General features: G+C 42.7%; 1 protein-coding gene across 1 annotated transcript in view; it reads right to left on the bottom strand.

The window, feature by feature from the left end:
* PAXBP1 (PAX3 and PAX7 binding protein 1) overlaps positions 1-26,376 on the bottom strand; it is a 1,009,737-nt gene that overhangs the window by 330,565 nt on the left and 652,796 nt on the right. Inside the window, exon 15 of the mRNA XM_044072024.1 lies at positions 5,650-5,771. Within this exon, the coding sequence (XP_043927959.1) occupies positions 5,650-5,771 (122 nt within the window). The remainder of the gene's footprint in view (positions 1-5,649; positions 5,772-26,376) is intronic.

The following is a 26,376-nucleotide window of genomic DNA, read 5'->3' as shown; positions in this document are numbered from 1 at the left end:
TGGAACTTGGTGCGTCATACTGACTTGTTCCAGTTGCTGAGATCCAAAATCGGTCACCAGTCACTGGTTTTCTTTGGCACTAAAAATAATCTTGAGTAAGTTCAGAATTCTATCTGGTATGGGGGGCACCTCTTGGATGACTTTTTCTAGTATCTTTGGTACTTGAATTGCTGCCTTTTCCCTCTGACCGGGTGGGACATCAGGGATTTCTCTGGAAGAGAAAAAAGTATTGTATAACCTCTGGAAATGATCCTCTGCACCCAAATATCTGTTATTTCTAGCCAGGCTCTCTGGTGCAGGGATGACAGACCTATGACTGCCTCCAGAGAAAGGCAATCGGGCCTCCTTTCAGGAGCGCTGGAAATATCTGTCAAAGATCGAATTTCTGGACCCTTGATTGTGTGCGCCACCTCTGCTGCAAGGGGCAGCATCTACCACTTGAGTTTCCCCCTCTCCTCCTGAGGGAACCTCTTCAAAGTATGCCTTGGAAAGGTCCCTGGGACTTCTTGAACCACATTTTTCCACTACATCATTGATTCCCAGAAAAGGATCTTTGAAGGATAACATACACCCACAGCAGACAGGGTCTTTCCATCCTTCTCACACCTAGATAACATCTTTTACATTGGGGGAAAACAAAGACGTGCTGTCAAAAGGAGCACTGACGAATGATGACTTGAAGGGCTTTGCAAAATCACATAAGTGCATCCAGGCGTGCCTTCTTATGGAAATGTTTGAACCCGTTGCCCTTGAGGTTCCTTCTGCTATGTGTGAAATGAGCTTCATGGAAGAGTTGGAAATTGACTGCAGGGTAGCCAACTGAGAAGTCACAGATGTTTGTACTTCTTCAGAAACAGATCCCAAGAGAGTGCCTGACAATTACTTAAATCAGGTCCCTCTGTAACCTGGTAAAATGTGCCAAATAGGTAAGTGACCTTAAGGCAAAGCTCGCTGAAACATAGACACCTCCAAAACTTATCCATTGCTCAAGACTCCTTGTTAGGTGGATGGACAGTGGAACTATCCTTGGCAAGTTCCTTCCTAGTGGCCACCACCACGACGATGGCATCAACAGGCACACCTTTTCTCCAAAATCGTCTGTCCTCCAGTGCTGTCATAATTTTGTCATGTCTCTGAGGTACTGGTTCATGGGTGTCAGGGTCCTTCCATGCCTGGCAAGAAATCAACTCAATAAGCTCATTGGTGTGCGGGGTCACCCAGGAGGTAGAAGCGCCAGTACCGAAAGCCTCTAGGAACACAGACTCCTCAGACGAAGGGTTGCTGGGCTTCCAGCCACTACTCTATTTCAGGATTTCAAGGATGTCTTCAAATAAGACATTAGGAGGTGACCATGGAGACCCTTCATCAAAGTCAGTCTATTCTGTGATGGACTCCTCTGGACACTAAGTGCTTCCTCTTGCACTTTATCTTCTTAGGGACCTCCTCAGTTGGACGCACTGGGGAGGTATCAGAAGTCGGAATGCCCTGCTGGGAAGCCTGGGGTTTTGATACTAGCTGTCCCTGTGGAAAAGATGGGTGAGACTCCAAGCGCACAGACATAAAGGCTGCAGAATGAGGATTCGAGGGGGTATGAACTGTTTGTGTTGCTGAGGCAGACAATCTCTCCATGGCCTCAAAGGCATACTTCCCCAGAGAAGGAGAGGACCTCGGATCTGAAAAGGCAAGTTTTTGGATTGTTGTCCCTTCCTGCTCAGAGGACAATCCACCAGAGGCAAAAGATGGAGCAGGAGACAAATTAAACGGTGCCAAGGTTCTGAGATGGCTCCGACAACTTTGGAGTCTACGCCAACACCTCAGATCCGATAGCTCTCTGGATCCTACTGAACTGAAGTGCTGAGAGCAAATATCACATCCAAGGATAAGGGTATCCTCTGATCAGAGGCAGATGGGGCCGGACAGCTCAGATCCAAGGACTCTGAGACCATGGAAGGAATCAGAGAAAGAACTGGTGTAGGGGGGGTCTAGTGGAATATCATACTTCCTGACCCAAAGGGGTAGGAGCAGAGGAGACACCTGTCAGGCTCTGCACCAAGAGATTTCATTAAACCACCAAATCTTCTTCTGGCAGACTCTTGAAAGAGCAAGTGGATGCTATCGAAGAGGACCTAGGTCTCTCCAAAAAGGGGGAAGGAACCCTGGAGGGAACGGAGTCCACTGAAGAAGAATACCTGGTTCTTGGGAGGTAAATGGTATGGAAGGCTAATCAGACGATTTCTATGTCACACCTGATGAAGTCTGATCCGACAAATCTTTGCTGCTCTTTACTTTCGGTTCCAATGATGTCAGATCTGCTGAATCTCTTTCCTTTAGCTTCAGATCAGAGGTTGAAGTCTGATGTGATAGCTTAGATATTTTCTATGAACTGAAGAGTAGATCGGACCCGCAAGAGGCCTTTTCTTAGACTTCTCTGAAGGCTTTGATGAAGCAGCAGCAGAAGGGCTCTGGGAAGAAGATTTATTTATTTATTTTTTTATTTCTGAGGAAACGGAGCTCCAGACAATGCCTTACCAAAAGAGGGGAGTAACCCTCTTAAAATCAACTTGTTTTTGCATTCAACCAGGGCTTTAGGGTTAAAAGCATGACAAATGGAGCAGTCCTTTTAAAGGTGCTGTGGTCCTAAACAGCACACACAATGTGTGGACATCAGAAACCAGAATCTTATGTTCGTACTTTAGACATTTTTTAAACAGAGTCAAGCCTCTTTTCCTACCATTTTAAACACTAGAAAGAAAATACCAGATATTCAACAAGTAAGACACGGATAAATTATAGACTTTTTTTTGGTAGAAATACCAAAGAGAGAGGAAATTAAATCAGCCATGGTAAGTAAAGGTTACACAAAGTGTAGAGGGAAATACTAACAATAGTATTCAAGGTACAAAAAATGTACAAGAGGAAGAAAAGGGAGACAAAATATATTAAAACCAGTGGAGGGGGACAACTGCAATAGAGAAGGTAAGGGAAAGAAGAGAACCTAAGAATGTAAAGGTTTTTGGTGCATTACGTGGTGCTGCGGTAGCATTGTCACCTCAAAGTAAGACGTCCTGTTTGATTCTCAGCTAGAGTGTCTTCTGTGAGGAGACATGTGTGAATGGGCGCACCTTCGTTGAAGGTTGTGTGTCAGGGCTGGCAACTTGGCACGTAAAAATCTACTGCCAATCATTAGTGGACCAGAGTTCCGCTGTGGCGACTCCTAACCGGGAAAAGCCGAAAGACACAACAACAACGGGGTAAGGGAAAAGCTAGAGAGCTTTTTTATTGCCTCAAGCTTTTGCAATGGCCAAGTCGGATCTGAGGGATCGGATCTGAACCTAGCGGTTGAGGACAGAATGAAAACTGACATCATCAGGTCCTGCATTAGAGCTCCACATCCATATGTGCCATAAGCATATGTCCTGTCTCACCAGTCTTCTGAGTCAAAGAAGGCACTGATGTTTCTCCCTTTCTTAAAGCTAAACCTCAGGCCTGGTTCAAGGATCTTTGCTATTGGTCTCTATTATGGTCCAGTAATCAGTGACAGCCCTGTGGATTTCTTTATGGTCTGTTATAAATGTTATGGCCATGCTTCTTTTTCTGACATCAGTTTTAGGGTCAAGGTTGGTTATTTTTAAGTTGTTGTACTATCTGACTGGGTCCAATAGGAAGGGGGCTTCTGCTATTTTCATGTTCTTTATTAGTTCCAGTATGTTATTGATCACTCTGTTTTCATACCCCTTTTGTGAGCTTATTTAGGTTGTGTAGAAAGTCTGCAAGTTCTTTTGAGACCTTTGGGATGCTTATGCTTAGTGACTTTATGACACTGTGTTTGGTTATCTGGGGATGCATACTGGAGGCATGTAGCAGTAGGTTCACCCTTGTGGGTTTCTGGTATTACCTGCTGCAGATGGACCCTGTGTATCAATGTTTTCTTGACATTGATAACTAGAAAACAAACAGTATTCTGGCTGTGGCTTGTGGCAAACTTCAGGAAGGATGTCAAGCTCCCTATATGGGAGTAGGAGTCATTCAGCAGTTTTTTTTTTTTTTTATCTCGTTTCCAGACAATAAGAATGTCAAAGAAATGTAGGTAACAGACCATGTGTTGCTGAAAATTTGAACAATAAACCACATCATCTTCCCATTTTGCTACAGCAACATTAGACAAACTCAAGGCCATGGCTGCCCCCATGTCAATTCATGTAGTCTGTTGGTAAAATTCATCATTAAATTTGAAGAAACTTGTTTTCCAGCAGTAAATGGGAGTAGTTTTGTAGTCAGCTTTATTTCAACTTGGGAGGGGCCCCAGTGTATCTGGTTAGTGCCTCCTCTACTGCTTTGATGCAGTAATTGTGTGGTAAAATGGTGTAGATAGCTTCTACATCAACTGAGACGAGCAAAGTTTCAGAATGTATCATGACATCTGATTTTCTAAAGAGAGACTACAGTATCCAGAATATATCTGGTTTTAGCTGCAAGAGTTTTTATTGAAACCTCGAGGAAGACAGACATGGGCTCAGTTTTTCAGCATCCCACTGCTACCACAGCTCTGTATGGGGGATTCACTAAGCACTTGTGGGGTTTTGGGATACCTAAGAAGGTAGAGATTTTGGTGTTGGTAACTTCAAGAAATTCTTGCAACTTGCTACTTATTAATCTATCATTGTAAAGTAAATTCAAGGCATCCTGGATAGCATCATATGCATCTGTGACAGTCAAAACCCACTCTTGTAAAACGCTGGGTTATCAAGCATGCTCTCAATTTTCCTACTGTATACAGCAGTGTCTGTATCTAGACTATCTCCACCTTTATCAGCCTTCATTACTCTCTTAGTATTTGAATTCAGTGCAGGTAAAATCTTTACATATAACTGTGGAAGCTGCAGTCAAGGCTGACCAGGAAACAAGCATGACAGAGCTCTCCTGATAGGGTCCATTTTGGTTAAAACAGAGGAAAATACCCATTTCAGTCTCTTCTACTTGCACCTTAAATGTTCATTTTAGTAGGCTTATCAGGTTTTACAACCTTACCTGTTTTCTTATCTTTACTACTACAATGGAATATATAGTGCTGTGTATAGGAGACAAAAATCATTCACAGTCATGTGTGTTCTAAAGACTTGTCCAGCTCAGCCAACCATTAGCTAAAAACATTAATCAAATCTCAATAAACCATTTTCAACACTGCAGTGTTTAGTGTTGTGCTCTGCCACCAGGCAAAGTGAATGCCTACTTGAGATTATTAGGAAAAGCACAAATAAACACTACTGGTCAGACCACTTGCAAACAGTACAAAAACTAAGCAGTTTGTCAAAACATGAGAAAACAGTCACTGACAATATCCAGAAAATTCTAACTCAGGATCAGTAGGAAACCAGATGAAAAACTGAAGTATTACCTACACCGATAGCTGGTGCTTCCAATGTCACCACAATGAGGCTCCCAGTGGAAACAGGCTATAATATTCTTCCATTCTGGCCCTAATGTCTACTGACTACAGTCGCACCTGTAATTAACCTGCTGCTATGGTGTCCCAAGGTAAAATCTCTTTACATTGTTTATAGCCATCATTCCTACTGGCTTTCAAATTGGTATCCTTCACACACAGCACTGCACACAACTGTTACAACCAATATTAAATGTATGACTTGCCTGAGTATTTTTGTTTTCTGCATGTATAACAGAAGGATATCCACCGATAAGTCTCTTAACAAAAGCAACCAGCCTTGACGTTTGTGAAGTGGAGAATGGATCCCATACATGTTCTGCCAGTACTATAAAAAAAGATATTTTAGTTTATGTTAATGACTTTATATATCAGGGTGCAAGTCGTACACATTTTTTCTGACACATTCATATAACACTATAATGACACCAAACAAACCTTTTCAAGGTGGACATAAAACTTCAGGACAGAGATTTTCATGATTATAAGAAGGTGTTGCTTAAACAGACTGAGTATCATGATTTTAAATAAGACTGTGAAAAACAGATGTACTCTGTGCACAATCCTTCATCTTCATGGACATATTTTGAATAGCAGGTTTACATATGTATTGTTAACCAGTCTACTCTGCACCTGAATTAATCAGCTAATTAATTTACATTAAGTATGCCTAACCTAAATGGAAAAGATTCAGCCATTGAGTATTCATTTAAAGTACAGGAGTACAACACATAGGACTAAGGCTTACAGTTAAAAAACATCCTGAGTTTCAGTCTCAAACAATGGTATATGACTCACTGTATGCCACTTAATCAGAACAATGTTCCATGGTCAAATCTTAAAAGAGGCATGTATCCCTAGTGAGCTTACCAAGGTATCAAATGAATAACATTAAAGTTGGGTGATGCAATTCAAAACAACTGCATTAACCTTAACGAAGAATTATTTTTGTGCATTTTAATTCAACTGAAAATAAGTTGGAGCTGTATCCTTGTAGGGAAAAAATGAAAACCAAGGTCTCAGAAACATCTATTTTGTATAATCTTCTTCTTTCGGCTTTTTCCTGGTTAGGTTTGCCACAGCGGATCATCTGTCCCCTCATGAATGGCAGTGGAGTTTTACGGTGTCGCGTTAACAGCCCGGCGCCCAACCTTCCACAGAAGGCACGCACACACTCACACCTAGGGCCAGTTTAGAGTGTCCAATGCACCTACTGCATGTCTTTGGGATGTGGGAGGAAACCAGAGCAGCCAGAGGAAACCCACGAGACCACAGGGAGGACATGCAGACTCCACACAGAAGGTACCCCAGCCGAGAATTGAACTGGAGAACCCCTTGCTGCGAGGCGGCAACGCTCACCGCTGCACCACCGTGGCCGCCCCCATAATAATTCAGGTTATTTTATTTTAATTAAAAGGCCTACGTAAATATAAGCTACTATAACAACATCTGCTACATACTTCTGGACATAGAGAAAACAAACTACTATGGCAATGCAGTGTAATGAAAAATAATGGAAAAGTGTTACCTCAAAAAAAAATTCCCTGCTGTCTGGTATAAATTATACAACACAGATCCCGTTTAATGCTTTTTCATGCACATCCTATGTATTTTAAAAATTCTTTAAGCTCAGCCAAGAATCATTTATAGGTGCATACCAGTCGGTTTTTAAGTTATCAATTTAGACCATCCTTTAATTTAATGGGGCTTTTTAGCACAAACTGTTAGTCCTGCAACTTTGAAAAATAAACTATGACAGTAAAGGTAATATTGTGACTACCAAAACAGTTATCTCTCCTTCTCTTGTGTTGGCTTGCTCCAAGTACTCCAGTGGCCTTACACCTCCCAAAACATGCCAGTAGACTGGCTGCTCAAACTGTACATACAAACTGCATCTACTGGTAGACTGGATCATGTCTGAAAAGGGTCCTAAACAGATCAGCTGTCTAAGTTAACATATTAATAAATTAAAAAAAATACGCAATTAGGCAAAGAACAAACATTAGAATCCTCTAATTTGTTCAACTAATGAACTTGTGATTGGCAATTTTTTTGCTGAAGCCTGCATAAGGCAGTCCCCAGAGAGAAAGTTTCTTTTAACATTCAGACTTGAGCTTTTTATTTATGACTATTTTCAGCAGTTTTAAATTCCAAAAGTGACATGAAATGAAAAAGCAGCATAGTTAACCACAAAAAAAGGAATGAACCGTACAGTTGAGTTAAGTATACTTAGCTTAAACAATAGAAGTTCAAAGGATCACTGCTTCAGCAGCCTGACATGTGGGTTATGTCCTATCAAGGACAAAACAGCCAGCCACCTTCCAAATCCGCAGGGCATCTTCCATGCCGAGCAGACTAAAGGTCAAGTTTGAGCACCAAACCCTTCTGAGTTTTCATGCCACCAGAAAGATGGATGTTAAAGCAGTGTGGAGGACTAATTCTTTTATTTATCCTTTGTTGACCAAGTTAGTCCCACAATGCTAGTAGGCTTTTTTTTTTCAGGGGAGACCAGAAGTGATATTTATACTACTAGGAGAAATTTGGTCAGGGCATTAGGGAACTGCTCCTACCCTTTTTGATAGGTGCCATGGGACATTTTAAATCCACCTGCACTACCACCAGCTCAAGCAGATGGGGCCTCAGTTTAACATCTCATCCAAAGGACAACATACTCAAGAGGATAGCAGCCCCCCTTATGCTGCACTGCAGTGTCAGCAATCAATCTACCTGGTGTGGGAACAGAACCCACATCCTTCTGCACCAAAGGTGAGTGTCTACCTGTTACGCCACTGACAATGCTAGTAAAATAATGATGATGATGATGATGATGATGATAATGAGCATGATAATTATAACAATACTAATTTGTCCATATCCTTGCATAAAGACATACAAAAAAAACAAGAGGGATGGAGGGAGTGTGTGCCTACTGAAACGGTAACTTTACTTACACAACTGTACTATGTTTTTCATTTGATCACTGCTGCAGTATATAAGGTAGATATTACCATAGCTTTAGATTGGGAAGATTACGAATGAGGGTCCAAAAGCCCCTGGAGAATGGTCTTAGCAAAGCGTGTTCTAAACATGGAGAAGGAATCTAGCTTATAGTGATTTGTTCAAATATGCACAGAGGACCAAGTTGCTGCTTTTAGAATATTTCTACAATCCAAGCTTTTCCAAAAACCACATAAGAAGTCAAGGATCTGGTAGAATGAGCCTTGACTAGTTTAACTTTGGTGGAAGTTAACAAAAAGTAACAGCATGAAAAAACCTTTTGGAAATAGCTTGTTTTAACACTGGTTGCCCTCCCTTCTTACCTTCACAAGAAATGAACAACTAATCAGAAGTTCTGACAGATTTGGCTCTGTCAAGATAGCATCCTAGTTGTCTAAGGACATCAAAGGTATGAAATAATCTTTCTCCCTCATTAGGCTCTGCAACGAAGACAAAAAGATGAATAGCCTGGCTTACAGTAAACTTGGATGCCAATGTAGGCATAAAGGAAGGATTAGTTCTCAAAGAAACTATATCTTTTGTGAAAAATAAGGGTGACTCACCAAAACAGCTTGCAACTCAAGTCCTCTTCTTGCAGAGGTCAGAGCAATAAATAAGACTTTTCATGTCAAGAACCTGAAGTCTGTCTGATGAACTAGTTCAAATGCAGTAAGAATTACTTTTCCTGACACAAAGTTAAGATCTGAAGGAGCAGCACCCTGCTTTCTAGGAGGCTTCTAGTGAGACATCCCTTTCAAATACATATTCACATAAGACTGCAATAAAAGAGGGGGGACCATGGACAGACATGATGAAATGGCCAACAAATGAACCTCGATTAAGAAGGGCTACAGGATAGTAACTCACATAAATAATGTAAAAACAGAGAATCGTTAATGCGGAATGGATCCTAGATCTTTTGTTGACACCAAATAAAAAGCCTTTTCCATTTGCTAATATATGATTTGTTTAGTACTAGGTTTTCTTACCTCTGTTAATACCAGCTGCACATACTCAGAAAAAAAAGTGCCTGAAATGTAAAAAGGCCCAATCATCCAGTCAGTCAGTTGCAGCTGTTTGGAGTTGGGACATATCAAACACCCTGGTCTTGTTGGAGCAAACACAGTCTGTAAGAAGCTTGCAGTAACTGCCCTGGGTCACTTCCAGAAAAGGGGAGAGCCACTGTTGCTTGAGCCAGAAGACAGTCATCACAATGATCTTTGGAGAGCCCTTATGAATCTTCAGAAGTACCCAGGATATTAGTGGAAAGGGTGAAAAGCATACATGAATATTTTTGTCCAAGGCAAAGAAAAGGCATCTGTCTTCCAGGCCTCCTAGCATGGAGTCTTGGAGCAAAATTCTGTCAATTGTTTAGAGAGGAAGCAAAAAATCTATTTGAAATGTTATCCACAGATGAATTAATTCTAGGAAGACTCTAATCCAGTTTCCATTTGTGAGGGTCTGTCTAGGTCCTGCTCAACTTGTCTGCCACATAAATTTGCACTGATTGAATGTAAGATGCCTGTAGAGTGAGTTTGCGCCGAAAAGCTATATCCCAAGCTACTATGGCTAGGCTACGCAGAGGGTAAGATCTGGTTCCACCTGCTTGTTTATGTATGGCACCACCGTGTTGTTTTCTATAAACACTTTTGAAGGACCTGGGGACCACAGCGAATTTACAGAGTTAAAAGTACTTATGAGAGCAAATATCTCTTTTACACTGATGTGTTTAGGTCTATTTTTTTTTCCAAACTTTTGTTGCATTGTTATGCCTATAGAAACTTCTCCTCAAACAATGTTTGAGATGCTTGTAGTGACCAAATGTGCTGGAGCATTACAGAAGAATGGGAGACTTAAATTCTGAAAGATATGGTGTCTCCACCAAGAGATGTTACTGCTGGGACCACAGACAATTCAGGAACTATTGCAACTTTCTCATCTGGAGTACATCAAGAGATATCATGAGTATTCACTGATGCCATGAGACCCAGAATTATAAAGAATTCCCTTGTTAAAATGGAAGTCTGATTAAATCTAAATATAGATTTGTTTCCTGTGGAAGAAAATCTCTTTCAACTGAGGTGTCCAGCAGACACTCTAGACCTGTGATGAGTCGTCACTCAACATTTCTGAATATTCTCTTCGAATCTCAGCTTATATATACACATACACACACATATATATATATATATATATATATATATATACACACACACACATATAAACACACATATATATTAATTGTAAAAGTACATTTTTCTTTGGCACATTATGGTGAGTACATAACTTTTTTATCGGAGGTTGCCAATTTTCATTCTGTCCTCGATTGATGGGACAGAGTCCCCAGCTAATTAGAACCCTTTGTGGATTCAAGGAAGGATATTTCTGGGAACTACATTATTGGGCTAATGAAGCTCTACCTCTGGATACCAAATCCAGCTTATAATAAGAGATAAAGATTTGAGGGGAAGCCCAAGTTGCTGCTGAACAAATATCCATGGAAGCTCTTGAGTGGAAAACTGAAGAGGTAGCCAATCATCTGGTACAATGAGCCCCGTACTCTGTAAGACAAGGCCATTCCTATCTTATAGAGAGATACAGTCAGTAGGCCATTTAGCTAAGGTGGCTTTAGATACACAGGTGCATCCAACTTATTTAACATTTGCTTACTGGGAAAGTCCGACTTGGAATGAAGCCAATTTTCAGTTGAGGCCCCGGGGAGAAATGCTCCAGATGTATGCAACTTCAATCCAGCAAATGATACAAACTGATCAGTTTTTCTGATATCTTTTGCCCTATGAAGACAGAAATTTAATTGTCCATGTACATCTAGCAAGTGTAGCAAATATTCTCCTTTGATGGAATAATTCAAATAGAATAGTGGAAGATTAATAGATTGATTGATGTTGATTTGTGATACCATCTTGGGCCAAAAGGATGCATTAGTTTGTCAGGATACTCTATCCTTATGAAAAATGAGACACGGAGGTTTTGTCGATCATGCCTGAATTTCCGAAATTTGTCTGGTGGAGGCGATTGCAAAGTACAGTGGTGTACCTACCATAAATGTAGATGTTCGCATGTATTCACTGTTGCAGTCATTACTCTTGGGTTATCCTGCTGGCAGGCTACTCGCAGTCGGCCTGAATTCCAAAGTCTTGGTCTGGCATCGGTTGCTGTCGCCTCTTCCCTGACGTCAGAGCGCCAGGGGTATATAAAAGATGCAGCCGACGCCATTTTCTTCAGTTTTTCTTGCCCCAGATGTCAGGTGCCCCCAAAAGGGTAGGCTAAATAGATTATGCCAATAAACATGCATGCACTAAAATAAACATTTCCTTCATCTACAAGCAAATACACCACATAGGTTGTATAGAATAGAGAAGCATAGATAAGACCCAGCAAATAAAAGGGGGATGGTGGGTGGGTAACCTGGACTGCAACAGTGAATACACGCAAACATCTACATTTATGGTAGGTACACAACTGTACTATGTTCGTGTTTCACTGTTGCAGTCATTACTCTTGGGTTGAATCCCAAAGCTGAGGATGGGTGGCTGGGCTAAATAGGATTAGGAGAGGCTATGAGGCCCTGCAGAACTGCAGTGGCAAAGCCTGCTCTGGACTTAGAGTAGAGAGGTAAGTGGTAGTGCTTTGTAAAAGTGTGCACTGAACTCCAAGTTGCAGCCTCTAAGATGTCTTTGGTTGGTACTCCTCTGAGGAAAGCTGCTGAAGTGGCTGCTGCTCTGGTAGAATGTGGCCTAATGACCTTAGGCACTGATCTGCCATGCTGTGAGTAGCAGAAACAAATGCAATGGCCTATCCATTTTGAAATAGTCTGTTTTGAGATGGCCTTTCCTTGTGATCCTGCAGCATATGCCACTAAAAGTTGCTCAGTCTTTCTGAAAGCTTTAGTTATGTCCAAGTAGAAGCATAGCAGTCTGTGTATGTCCAAAGAATGCAGAAGTCTCTCCCCCTTGTTCTGTGGGTTTGGATAAAAGGTAGGCAAGTGAATGGTTTGATTAAGGGCAACATTGGACACCACCTTGGGCATAAATGTAGGGTTCATCCTCAGAGAAACCCTGTCTTGAAGGAAAATGATAAAAGCTTCCACAGCCATGAGTGCCTGTAACTCCGAGACTCATCTTGCAGTGGTTATTGCTTGGAGCAGAGCTGTTTTCCAGGATAAGAATTTTATATCAACTGTTAAGGCTGGCTCAAAAAGAGGCAGTGTGAGTTTTTCCAAGACATAATTGAGGTCCCACGCAGGTAATGGTGCTCTCCTTGGAGGTCTTATGTTTTTGGCCCCTCTGAGTTACTGCCTTATTAAAGGATGAGAAAAGATAGATGGTTCCGTATTGTAATGGGCTGAAATGGCAGAGGCATGAATCTTAATTGATGAAAAGGATAGGCCTTTGTCCAGCATATCAGTTAAGTATTGTAAAATCTGAGGAATATTTGGTACAAACGTGTCAATTCCTTGTTCCTGGTTCCAAGCACAGAATCTCTTCCATTTTTCTGCATAAGATTTTCTGGTACTGGGCCTCCTGACCTCCAAGATCACATCCATAACAGCTTTGGAGAGAGGAGTGTTCTGAATGGCTACATTATCTGCCATGCTGCCAGATTTAAGGTCCTGAGTTGGCTGTGCAGGATCTGATTGTTTTGTTGGGTCAGTAAGTGAGAAGTCTGAGGCAATGTCCAGGCTGGACCTTGAGACAAGTTCTTTAGGACTGAGTACTAGTGCTGGCGTGGCCTGTCTGGGGCAATCAGTATCATTTTTGGCTTCTCTTGTCTGACCTTTAGGAGTACCTTGGGGAGGAGAGGCAGTGGAGGAAAAGCATATACTGTTAGGTTTTTCCAGCTGAAGGATAGGGCATCCACTTTCCATGCTTGCTTGTGATAAATCCTCGTGCAGAATCTCTGTAGTTGGCAGTTGTGAGGGGATGCAAATAGATATATGTCTGTGCATCCCATTTTCCTTATCATCATGCTGAAGACTTGTGGATCCAGTTTCCACTTGTGGGGATCCATGAGGTTTCTGCTTAGTTCGTCTGCCAGAGTATTTATTTTTCCTGGCAGGAATTGTGCTCGCAGGTGAATCTGATAAGTCAATGCTGTGTCCCACAAAGTCATGGCTTGTCTGCAGAGGGGGTAGGAATGTGTGCCTCCCTGCTTGTTTATGTACCACATGACTGTAGTATTGTCCGTCCTTATCAGTAGTTGTCCTGGATGGAGTAGATCCTTGAAAGCTGTCAGGGCATTCTGAACAGCTAGCATCTCTTTTTGATTGATATGAAGATGCATCTGGCTTGCGGGCCATGTGCCCTGAATACATTTTCCTGCCATGTGGGCCCCCCAGGCATAATCTGATGCGTCCGTTGTTAGTGTCTGCCTGGCTGTGGGTAAAGTGAATGGCTGTTCCTTGTTGTGGTGACAGGCTTGTGCCCACCATCAAAACTCCTGTTGCAGGCAGGGAATGAGGATAATTAATGTTCCCAGGCTGTGGCAATGTTGAGTCCAAACACTTTTTAGATACCATTGTAGTTTCCTCATATGCAGTCTGGCATATGAAATTAGCAGAATGCCATGAAGCCTAAAGCCTGCAGAATTTTTCTTGCAGATAACTGGGTCTTTGTTACCAACATTTTGGAAGTAAGACGTCAGTTGCCTTTGTTTGTCTGGCATGAGATAAGCCATCTGGGCAGTTGTATTTAAGCTTGCACCCAGGAATATCATCTCGAGAGGGTACTAGCTTTGATTTCTTTTCGTTTACTGTGTACCCTAGGCAAATTAGTAATCTTTTTACAAACGCCAGATGCTTTAGTAGAATGTCTTTGTTCTCTGCTTGAATAAGCAGTTGTCAAAGTAAGGATATATTTGAATTCCTCTTTGTCTGCAAAATGCAATTACTGGTGCCAGGCATTTTGTGAAGACCCTGGGAGCAGTAGATAAGCCAAAGGGCAGTGCAGAGAATTGGTAGTGCACTGAGCCAGCTATGAATCTGAGGTATCTTCTGTAAGATAGGCTGATTGGGACATGCAGGTATGCCTCTTTTAGGTCCAAAGTTACGAGCCAAGCCTTCATGCCCAGCATGGGCAGTAGCTGCTGTAGTCTCAACATTTTGAATTTTGGAATGTTCAGAAATGTGTTTAGAATAGACAGGTCCAGTATTGGTCTCTGTCCTTTCTGGGCACCAAGAAAAGTCTCAAGTAAAATCCTTGTCCCTGCTCTTGTGGTGGTACTTGCTGAATGGCCCTCATGTCCATGAGGGATGAAACTTGTTTTTCTGCCTCTGCCCATTGATTGTGTGGCAGGTCTGGCGTACCTTTTGCCCTTGGCAGGGTGTCAAAGTGGAACCTGTAGCCCTGAGGCACTGTTCAAGACCCATTTGTCCTGGGTAATCATGTGCCAATTTGGTGAAAAAAGTGCTAGTTTTCCCCCCTAAGGGGGCTGCCAAAAGATAAGTGCTTGGTTCTGGCAGAGAAAAGTCATTGGGACTGTTTCCTGTATTGTTGCGATTTGTCTTCTCCGCTTTCGGAGGTAGAAGCACCCCATTATTTAGGCCTGTATGAGCCTTGGGGCTGGGATCTGCCTCTGGGACATCTGTATCTGCCTCTTTGTGGCCTGTCTGACACTGGAAAGGACCAATTCTTTGTAGGCCAGTTCCTGCTAAATATGGGTGGCTGTACCTGTAGGAAATCCTTAACTGTCTGCATGGATTTCGCTTTATCCTCCATTTTCTTCAACACCTCCTTCTGCCTTAACACCAAGTATCATGCTATAATGGAGCATCCAATAATTTTGCTTTAACATGATCAGGCAGATTCTGTTCCTTTAACCAAGCATGCCTTCTAATGACAGAACCTGTAACAGCGGCCCTGCAAGAGGCCTCTAGTAAATCAAAACCACATTGCAAAGTATGCTTTCCCACTTGTTCAGCTGCATGCAATAAATCCTGCATTTCCTTGTTTTCAGAACATTCAGAATGTCAACATTTTCTGTTTAAGCAGTGACATTAAGTATTGCTGATATTTAAGCAAATGAAAGTGACCATTTAAAGCCCTTACAGCCAAGGTAGCAGAAGTATAAACTTTTTTCCCCCATCTGTCCATTGCCCTAGAATCCCTATCAGAGGGGACAGGTTTTTTTGCAATGGAAGCCTTGACCCCTTTGGTACCCTGAGATATAGTTTCTGGGTCAGCAGCAGGGTTTTTATATAGAAATTTATGAGAGTCTGGAACCCTGTAGTATATATGTCTGGCTTAGCAGGTGCAGGGGGTAAAGAGTCAGGAGACAGGCCAGACTCTGAAAATACATCTACAATGTCTAGAACAGGTGGAATAGCAAGAGGTCTGTGCTGAGGTAGTGAAAGAAAGTCTCTGAGCCTTTTCTCAGATTCTGACTAATCTTGGCTCTCCCAGTGAAAATGCTCCCTCATGGTATGCAGGGTTTCCCCAAAAGAATAACCCTCAGGAGGAAAGGCTGAAGGAATAGATTCTTCAGCATCAGAATCCTCATAGGGAGGAAAAGAGTATCCCTGTTCAGAAGAGGAGTCAGAGGAAATTGAAACCTGAACAGAGAGTCATATTCTGTCTCTTGCCTAGGCCTCTTATCAGGGGGTGGAAGGGAACCCCTGATCAAAGTAATTAGGTCTTCGGCCATTTTAAGCATCTGTTTCTTAGGCATGGAAGTCTGTCCAGGAGAATGTTGTACTTCTTTCTTTGTCTTTAGAGCTGTTTTAGTCTTTGAAGCTGAGGATGGCTTGACATATAATTGTGTAGGTCTGAAAAAACCCTCAGAAGCCGATGCCTGCTCAGCGGCTCCGGACCCATCTGAGGGAATAGTTTCCGACAGTCCAATACCTGGAGTATCCAGAGGCCTAGTCGGCTCCACGTGGGAGTCGGAAGCGGCCTGTGGCTCTGAAGTAGCGGGCGTCAGGGGCTGCGAAAGCACCTCACGGCGAACAGGCGACTGGCCTAGCGGGGGCCTAGTCGTCGGTTTTGGACCTCGGATGCCTGTCCTTTTCCTTGGCTTTTTATAAACTCCGGTCGTCGGCTGTTCTGACGGCATTATATAATTAAACCTTCAGCCAAAGTAATGAAAGGCAAAATCGTACCGACGCTTAATAGTGTGTTGGTTAAATCTAGCACACAACCGACAGCTAGCAACGTCGTGATCAGGGCCTAGGCAAGGAATACAGTAAGAATGAAAATCCTTATGAGGCATTTGCTTCCCACAAGAAATACAATTGTTACCTTTTTCTGACATCGGTCTGGAGCAAGAAAAAAGTTTCCCCAACTGTGTACTTAGCTTTAATGAAGACTTCGGATCTGAAATTCGATTTTGAAAATCTCAGGACTTGGCTGACCAGCACTTGCGAACTGCTTTTGCTTCAGGCACCGCGCGGCAAGAAAGACTGGAGAAAATGGCGTCGGCTGCATCTTTTATACCCCTGGAGCTCTGATGTCAGGGAAGAGGCAACAGCAACCGACGCCGGACCAAGACTTTGGAATTCAGGCCGACTGCAGGTAGCCTGCCAGCAGGATGACCTAAGAGTAATGACTGCAACAGTGAAACACGATGAACATCTAAAAATAAGGTCGTCCAAGACAAAAAATTTAGGTCACAATCATGGGCAGACTCAAAGGATGGTAGAATCAAGGACTGTAGTGGATCCCACGTTGGCGTGGGTTCTTAAAAAGGAGGTTTAAGAACTGTGCCATTCAAAAAGGCTTTGCATAGTTTATCAGCGGCCATCAAATCCTCTCTGGAAATTAAAAATTGCTGCTAAGTGGACTCCCACTGTGGAAGAACTAGCCCCCTGGTTGAAAAGCAGTATCAAGAACAGTATCACATGATTAACTGGTGCTGAGAAAGGATTATATACTTTTGAATAGTTCAATGTACAAATCTTTTCCACCTCCTAGTGTAAAGTTTCCTAGTGGATGGCTTAAGGGAAAATAGCAAGATGTGATGCACAGGAGAAGAGAGAATTTATTATCCGACTATTAATGGAATTGTAGAAACCAAGCTGTCTACTTAAGGCTCGGAAGGTCTGGATGAGTCATGCTTGTCTGATGAGACAGGAGGTCTGGAAATGGGTCTAGAATCCAAGGTTGGTGAACTAAGTGAGGCCACAGGATGGGAAACCAAATCTGTTGAAGCCAAAAGGGGGCAATGAGGATAACTTTGGTCTTCAAACTGGCAGCTCTCTGAAGGAATTTCGGGATTAGTAATCCAGGGGGGCCAAACATGGAGAAAATCATCACTTGGTGACTACCCCTGTGGGGGGGGATCAGGCCAAAATGTATTTATTTATTACAATTTGATGACCTGGATAGCCCACTGGGCCTGGAAGAGCATGTTTTCAGTGGAAGCCCAGCGAGAAAAGCTCCACAGAAATAGACAATTATATAAAATTTATATAAAGGTTATAAGGTAGTAAAGTAGTGGAAGCATAACAAAGGATAGTATGCAGTTAGTTAAAGGAAAAAGACATGACAATTCTAATTCTAGGTGATGAATTACCAAAAAATTAGATTCATATAGTTAAAACATTATTTACAGAGTGTAGGCCCATTTATAGTGGAGGCCCAGGGGGAAGAAGCTCAACAGACTATGGATAATTATACAAAGTTTAGTAGAACAGTGGAAGCATACAAAAGATAATATGCAGTTAAAGAAAGTGACATGAACAGTTCTGTGTGATAATTTCCAAAAATGAGATTCATATAGTCAAGCATTTTGTATTTGTACGGCTGCTTGATCCTTCTGATTGGGAGGAACACCGAGGATTTTCATGGAAATTGGGGGAGAAAGGGAAAATAGAATTATATATCCCCTGAATACGATCCTCTGCACTCAAGTGTCTTATCTCTAGCGAGGCTCTCTGGTGTAGGGACAAACAACCCCGACGGCCTCCACAGGGGGACAAATCAGTGCTGGAAGGGTTTGCCAAAGAAAGATTCTCTGGCCCCTTGATGTTGTGGGCCGCCTCTGCTGCGAGGGTGATGTCTCCTACTTCAGTTTCCCCCTCTGCCTCTGGGGGAGGACCCTTCACATGCATCTTGGAAAGACGCTTGTGATTTCCTGAACTACATTCTTCCACCTACCCGATGATTCCTCGAGAAGGATCTTTGAGGGGTGGCAAAACACACACCCATCGCAGAAATGGTCTTTCCATCTTTCTCACACCTGGACAATGTATCCTTTAGTTTGGGGCCAAAAAGTAGGTGCTGTCAAAAGGAGCACTGAAAAAAATAGCTTTAAAAGGCTCCGCAAAGTTGCACAAGCTCATTAAGGCTCGTCTCCTGACGGCTACACCTGAACCCACTGCCCTTGAGGTTTCTTCTGCAACACTGGAAATAAGCCTCACGGATGAGTTTGATATAGACTGAAGGGTTGCCAGCTGTGAGGTGACGGAGTCCTTCACTTCCTCAGACAAGGTTCCTAACAAGGCTATCTAAGAGTTCCTTTCTCAGATCCCTTTGCAATCTGGTGAAATGTGCCAGGTAATTTCAGGGAACTCAAAGAGAAGTCCCTGAAACATAGACATGCTTCCCAAACCTGTCCAAGGCCTACAACTCCTTGTCAGGTGATGAAGACAGGAACTTTTGCTGGCTAATTCCTTCCTGGTGGCCGCTGCTATGACCATGGCATCAACTGGGGCCCTTGGACCAGAACTGGCCATCTTCCGGAGGGGTCATACTTTTACCAGGCTTCTTTGGTACGGGGTCAATGGAGTCTGCCTCCTTCCACTCCCACAGCGAGACCAATCTAGGAGTGTGTTGGCAGGCAGAATCACCCATGACACAGATGGGCCAATATCAAACTCTTCAAGGAGCACAAATTCTTCTGATGAAGGACTGCTGGGCTTCCAGCCACCTTCTCTGTTATAGGATTTCAAGGATGTTTCTGAATGAGATGTCCGCAGGAGGTGACCATGGTGATCCTTTGCCCTCCTCAAAATCCATGTCTTCAGTGATAGATTCAGGAGAATCTAGATGCTTCCTCTTATATTTCCTGTTCTGAGGGACCTCTTCAGTGGGATAATCTGGGGAGGTATCAGAAGAGGTAGAAATACCCAATTGGGTGTCCTGAGATTGTGGTACCAGCTGTCCCTGTGGGAGGATTAGTAGATACTCCCGATGCACGGCAGGGGATATGGAACCTGAGGGGACAAGGACCCTTCTGTGTCACAGAAGCTGACAGGACTCTCTCCAAGGTCCTAACAGGGCCGAGTCATGGTGCACTTAGACTCATGAGACTGTCGCTTGGGTCCAGAATGGGGAAAGGAGTTCAACTGATGAATGCCGCAGAGTTGACATCTATATTGGGACATTCTTTGGGTTAATTCAAGCTCACATACTAATGGATGGTTTGTCATTTTTTCCTTGAACAAAAGGGGTTACCGTATGATTTATCGAGGGCGGCCATCTTGACGGTTTACCTAAACCATGGTGGGCAATTCTCAATGTATGTACCAACTATGTTTCCTTATCGGGACCAACTGTGAAGCTTTTCTGGTATAGTGTTAAATAAGGACTCTGGTACCTATTAAAACAACAGGTTATTTGTGGTTTTTCGCCCTTGATTTACCTATAGTTCTGCTTGAATATTGTGAACTTTATACGAACATTATGGACAAATGTTTTCCGCTGGTCCTGTCTTCCTAATACATATATTTGTGGACATTAATGACAGTATGTGTTTGGATTGTACAAAGTGATTAGTCTCTTACTCGTTTATATAACTGACAATGGTAGGGACACAAGATTTTATTACTGTTATAATGGTTCATTCCGGCACGGTTTATTCAGGCTAAGGAATATGTTCTTTGTTGATTAAAAATCTTATTTTATGCTTATCACCAACAGTATGAGCATTATTAACAGAATATTTCCGTTACCTATAGTGGTCTTGGGGTTCTAACGGACTGTGGATGATCTGAATAATAGCTACCCAATATAGGGGTTAGCTGCATTATAGATTGGTTTACAGGCTACATGGATACCATTTTCAGCTGGGAGTTCATTTTATGGACACTTTTCACTATTAGTTACGTCTAGGTACATTTTGCGAAAGTGGTTTTCTTTTGCTGGCTACCCAGAGATTTCTGTGATCATACTCATTCTTTGTATTACAACAGCGGCTGACTTGGCCGCATTTGAGTTGGGATACTCATTCTTCATTCATTTTGAATGGGGCCTAGTTTGGGATAGCATAACATTACATTTGCCCAACTAAATAAATGGGGTATATGTTGTGGGTGACACCATGTATTTATCTTTGGTATCTTAAACATTGAGAAGTAACTATATATTGGTTTATACTTTCACCTTCTTTGATACCACATATTTCTAGTTTCACATATCGAGGACAGGCAGAATTTATTGTTGATATTGGTTGATTATATGGTTCAAAGCATACTTTATTACTGTTTGGGTGTAGTTGATGGGATTTGTGTTACAAGACCTTTATTTTATTTTATATACTTCTAAACAAGGATCCACCACTGTGTACACACGAGGGTAGTTCTTACTCTCGTATTGTTTTCAATCGGACAATTGGGGTTTGGCTATACCATTTTAGCTGTGGCTGATTTTGTCCTGTACTGTGCATGGAGGTTACTAAATATAGGATGGTTGTTTTTGAAGCTTATGGGCATGAATCTACCCATTCAAATACTGCAGAGATACGTAGCACTACTTACTAAAGGATATTGATTTATAACTGCTCTTGGTACCCGACATCGGGTCCATATCAAGTAGGGGCTATTATTATATTCTATGTAGTAATTTTATTTACGGATTGGACTTTTTGAGGTATGTAGCACTACTCTATTGGGGTTTGTATTAAAAGGACAAACCTTGTGTAAAGATGATTATAATAATTTTTTGGATCCATAATTTTGGATGTGGTGGCTATTACTGTCCTCTGTAGCCTTATCCTGACCTCTGGTGTACATTTACATTAGACAAAGCACGAAGTCAATACTTTTGGTCTATAGCCTTTTTTTGGTTCAAGTTTGAACTTCTCTGTGTGTGTGATTCAGTTGTGGGTCCTATTTAACTGTGATATATTTTATGAGCTGTTATTAGAATTTGATCAGGTCTTGCACACATTTTCTGCCCCTATTCCAATTTATATAATGTATCTTGCCCTTGATTTTGAATATACGATCTTCATACCATTATCCATCAGGGATGGAGCTAAGCCAACTTCTAAGGGGGTTGTCCTCTGATCGTGACGATATTGGAATCTTTGGGTTAGGAACACCTGGCAATTTGCTTGAGGAGTCTGATAACAATCCACCTATGCCTAACTGCATTGAGGTGTTCTCCAGATTATCCAGAAGCATGAAATCCCTCAGGACCAATGTTGGCACCTCCGTTTACTTAAGGCTTATTTAGCCAAAAATATTTGTCCAAGAGGCCTTCGGGTCCGGATTCAGCCTTTGGCACCTATGTTGGATCAGGAATTATACCATCAATGGTCTTCTGTGCGACAACAAGCCTCTATGGGCTTCGTAGAAGCCTTGGACTTATAATCGATGTATTGGCCAAGGTTTGCTTGAAGTAACAAAATTATGTGAGGACACCAAATCATTTGAGGGGCAAGCAAGCTATCAGACTTGTCTCCAACAACTTAGTCAAGAGTTTCTGACATTAGAGAAACAACTGAGGGAAAGAAAGATACATAGGTTTAACAGAGACTAGGCAGATTATGATCGGGGGAGACCCTTTGGACCTCAGAAAAATGTCAAATTCACCAATAGTGGGATTAAATCAAACAAAAGGAAGCGACCTAGGTCCATTTTAAGGAAAACAACTACATCTTTTGGGGGGGGCATCAAGGGAAGAGTCTTCTTTTATGACTGACTCTGAAAAGTACAGTTTTGTACCTACCATAAATGTAGATGTCAGATAGGTATGCATCTGCAGTCATAACATATGGGTTGTCCTGCCTCAGGCAGCCCTTCGGTCGGCCGGATTCCAAAGTCTGGGTCTGGCCTCGGCTGATGTCGCACTTTCCCCGACGTCAGAGCTTCTGGGGTATAAAGGCATCAGCCGACGCCATTTTCCTCAGTGTTTCTTGCCCCAGATGCCAGGTGCCCTCTAGGAAGGCTAAATTTGGATAATGCTGAAAAGTTCCAAACAGTAGCAAATTATATACAGGTATATATATATATATATATATATATATATATATATATATATATATATATATACATATATATATATATACAAACAAACAAATACACCATAATAGATTCCCCCAGTTAGCTGAAAGAGGGGTAAGCACCCTAGGAAAACCACAGAGGGGAAGGAGGGTGGGTAATCCTGACTGCAGATGCATACCTATCGGACATCTACATTTATGGTAGGTACAAAACTGTACTATGTCCTTCAAGGATGCATCTGCAGTCATAACATATGGGTAGAATACCATAGCCAAACTGGGGGAGGAGGTACTAAGAGAAGGATGGTGTAGTTAAAATCCCTGCAGAACTGCAGTTGCAAACCCTGCTCGGGATCTGGAGTATAAAGGTAGATTGTAATGCTTGGCAAATGTATGCACGGAGCTCCAAGTAGCAGCTTCTAAAATGTCCTTGGTAGCCACCCCTCGTAGGAAAGCTGTAGTGGTGGCTGTGGCCCTTGTGGAATGAGGCCTGATATTTTCAGGAGCTGTCTTTCCATGAAAGGAGTAGCAAAAACGAATGCAATTTCCTATCCATTTTGAAATTGTCTGTTTGGAAATTGCTCTTCCTTGCACCCCAGTTGCATATGCTACAAAAAGTTGGTCAGTTTTTCTGTTGGTTTTAGTTCTGTCCAGATAGTAGCGTAGCTGTCTGTGTATATCCAAGGTGTGCAAAAATTTCTCTCCTTTGTTCTGTGGGTTAGGGAAGAAAGTAGGCAAATGAATAGCTTGGTTCAAGGATACCCTGGACACCACCTTTGGCATGAAAGTAGGATTGGTTCTCAGGGACACACTATCCTGGTGGAAAATAAGAAAAGGCTGCACTGCCATTAATGCCTGCAACTCGGATACTCTTCTTGCTGAAGTGATTGCCAGAAGAAAAGCAGTTTTCCACGATAGAAACTGTAGGTCTGCTGATGCTGCTGGTTCAAAAGGAGGTAGTGTCAATTTTTCCAGCACAAAATTGAGATCTCATGCAGGTAGAGGGGGTCTCCTTGGAGGTTTAACATTTTTGATCCCTCTCAAAAATTGTCTGAGCAGAGGGTGAGAGAAGATAGGTGGATCCATATTGTATTCTGCTGAAATTGCTGAAGCATGAATCTTAATGGAGGAGTAAGACAGGCCATTGTGGAACAATTCTAAGTACTCTAGGATGTGTGCTAGGTTTGCCACTGAGACATCTGTGCCCTTTGATGTGCTCCAAATGAGGAATCTCTTCCATTTAGCTGAGTATGTCTTCCTTGTGGAAGGTCTGCGAGCCTCCAGGATAATGTCTGAGATAAAACAGTTTGGTTTGGTTTTAAGGAATTTTCCAGGCAGTTAGTTGCAATGTTTTCAAGTTTGGATGCAGGGTCTTCAAATTGTTCTGCATTAGAAGAAGAGGCCACAGGGGAAGAGGCCATGAGTTCACCTGAGACATGCTTCTCAGTAGCGGATACCAGTGTTGCCTTGGCCAGTCCGGAGCTGTTAGTATCACCTTTGGCTGTTCCTCTCTGATCTTCAGTAGAACATTGTACATCAATGGGAGAGGTGGAAAGGCAGAGCATTCCAGCTGAGAGAGTCCACCCTCCAGGCTTGTGGGTGGTATGTCCTTGAGCAGAATTTTTTCAGTTGGTGGTTGAGTGGGGAGGCGAACAGATCTATCTCTGGCATTCCCCATTTCTTTGTTATGAGTTTGAAGATGTCTGGATGCAGCATCCATTCGTGTGCATCCGTGGTAGTTCTGCTTAAACTGTCTGCTAGTGTATTTTCTTTTCCTGGTACGAATTTGGCCTGTAGCTGGATATCGAGATTCAGGCATAGGTTCCACAGATTCATTGCCATCCGGCAGAGAGGGTAGGAATGTGTGCCTCCCTGTTTGTTTATGTACCACATGACCGTGGTGTTGTCTGTCCTTATTAACAGATGTCCTTGCTGGATGAATGGTTTGAATGCCTCGATTGCATGCCTCACTGCCTGCATTTCCTTTTGGTTTATGTGCATGCTTAGCTGCCCTTGAGGCCATAGGCCTTGGATGCATTTGTCCTCCATGTGTGCTCCCCATCCTTGGTCTGAGGCATCCATGGTGATGGTCTGCCTTGTTTTTGGTTTGTTGAAAGGCAACCCTCTGTTGGACTGGCAGGCCTGAGCCCACCACAGGAATTCCTTTTGAAGGCATGGAATGATTGGTATCATGGTTTCTAGACTGTGACTGTGTTGAGACCATACATTCCTTAGGTACCATTGCAATTTTCTCATATGCAGCCTGGCATGTGGAAGTAAGATTATGCAGGATGCCATGTAACCCAGGGTCTGCAGGACTTTCCTTGCAGTAAGCTGAGTTTGTCTTGTTAAAATCATGAAATAATCTGGAAGTTGTTTTTGTTTTTCTTCTGTGAGAAAAGCCATCTGAGTGATTGTGTCCAGATCCGCACCCAAAAAGGTTATCCTTTGGGATGGCACTAGTCTTGACTTTTGGATGTTGACTGTGTATCCCAAGGCCTGTAGCAGGAGTATGACATAAGCCAAGTCCTTTAACAATTTTTTCTTGTTGTCCGCTTGTATTAGGCAGTCGTCCAGGTATGGATAAATTTGAATTCCCTGAAGTCTGCAATGTGCAGTTACTGATGCCAGGCATTTCGTGAATACTCTGGGCGCAGTAGATAAGCCAAAGGGCAATGCTGAGAATTGATAATGCTCTGATCCTGCAAGAAATCTGAGGTGTCTTCTGCAATCTGGTCGGATAGGGACGTGCAGGTATGCCTCCTTGAGATCTAGAGTCACCAGCCAAGACTCCTTGCCCAGCATGGGAAGAAGTTGCTGTAGGGTCAGCATTTTGAATTTTGGCACAATGAGGTAAGTGTTGAGCGCGGACAGGTCGAGAATAGGCCTCCATTGGTTTTCTTTTCTTGGTACCAGGAATAATCTGGAGTAAAATCCTTGGCCTTGTTCTGTAGATGGTACCCTTTCTATAGCTTTCATCTGAAGTAGTTTGCTGATTTGTCTTAAAGCCTCTGCCTTTTGGTTTTGTGGAAGGTTTGGCATTCCGCCCCTTTTTGGCAAGGTGTGGAAGTAAAACCTGTATCCTTTGTCTATTGTTTGCAATGTCCATGTATCCTTTGTAATGCAATGCCAGTTTTTGGAGAATAAAGCCAGCTTTCTGCCCAAGGGAGCTTCCAGTTGATCCCTGGTAGGCGGAATCAGAGTCAAGTCATTGTGTCTGTCCTGTGGTAGTGGTTGTAGTTGTAGCTGTGGCACTACCCCTCTGGTTGGCAGGCTGCCACTGATGGCCCCTGTAGGCACCTCTTGATTGACCTCAGCCTCTAGGGCGGCTGTTCCTGCCCCTCTGTGTTCTGGAGGTGTCTGGAAAGGACCAATTCTTTGTAGGCCAGTTTCTGCTGAACCTCGGAGGTTGGACCTGCAGGAATTCCTTTACTGTTTGCACAGATTTTGCTTTTTCTTCCACCTTCTTTAGAATCTCCTGTGCAGGGGAGCCAAATAAACTTTGTTTCTCCATTGGAGCATCGACGAGTTTAGCCTTGACATGGTCTGGCAAAGATTGCTCCTTCAGCCAGGCATGCCTACAAATTACTGCCCCAGTCGTAGCTGATCTAAATGAAGCCTCCAGTGCAGCATAGCCACATTTTTAGAAATGATTACTGACCTGCTGAGAGTTGTGTACCAAATCCTGAAGGGATTTACGGTCTAAAGGTTCAGGAGAAGAAAGCTTCTTATTTAGCTGGTCTAACAAAAATTCT

The sequence above is a fragment of the Protopterus annectens genome, chromosome 5.part0 (genome assembly GCF_019279795.1).
Source record: "Protopterus annectens isolate FY-2018-M chromosome 5.part0, PAN1.0, whole genome shotgun sequence".
Classification (NCBI taxonomy): domain Eukaryota; kingdom Metazoa; phylum Chordata; order Ceratodontiformes; family Protopteridae; genus Protopterus; species Protopterus annectens.
This window is presented reverse-complemented; position numbering and strand designations above follow the sequence as displayed.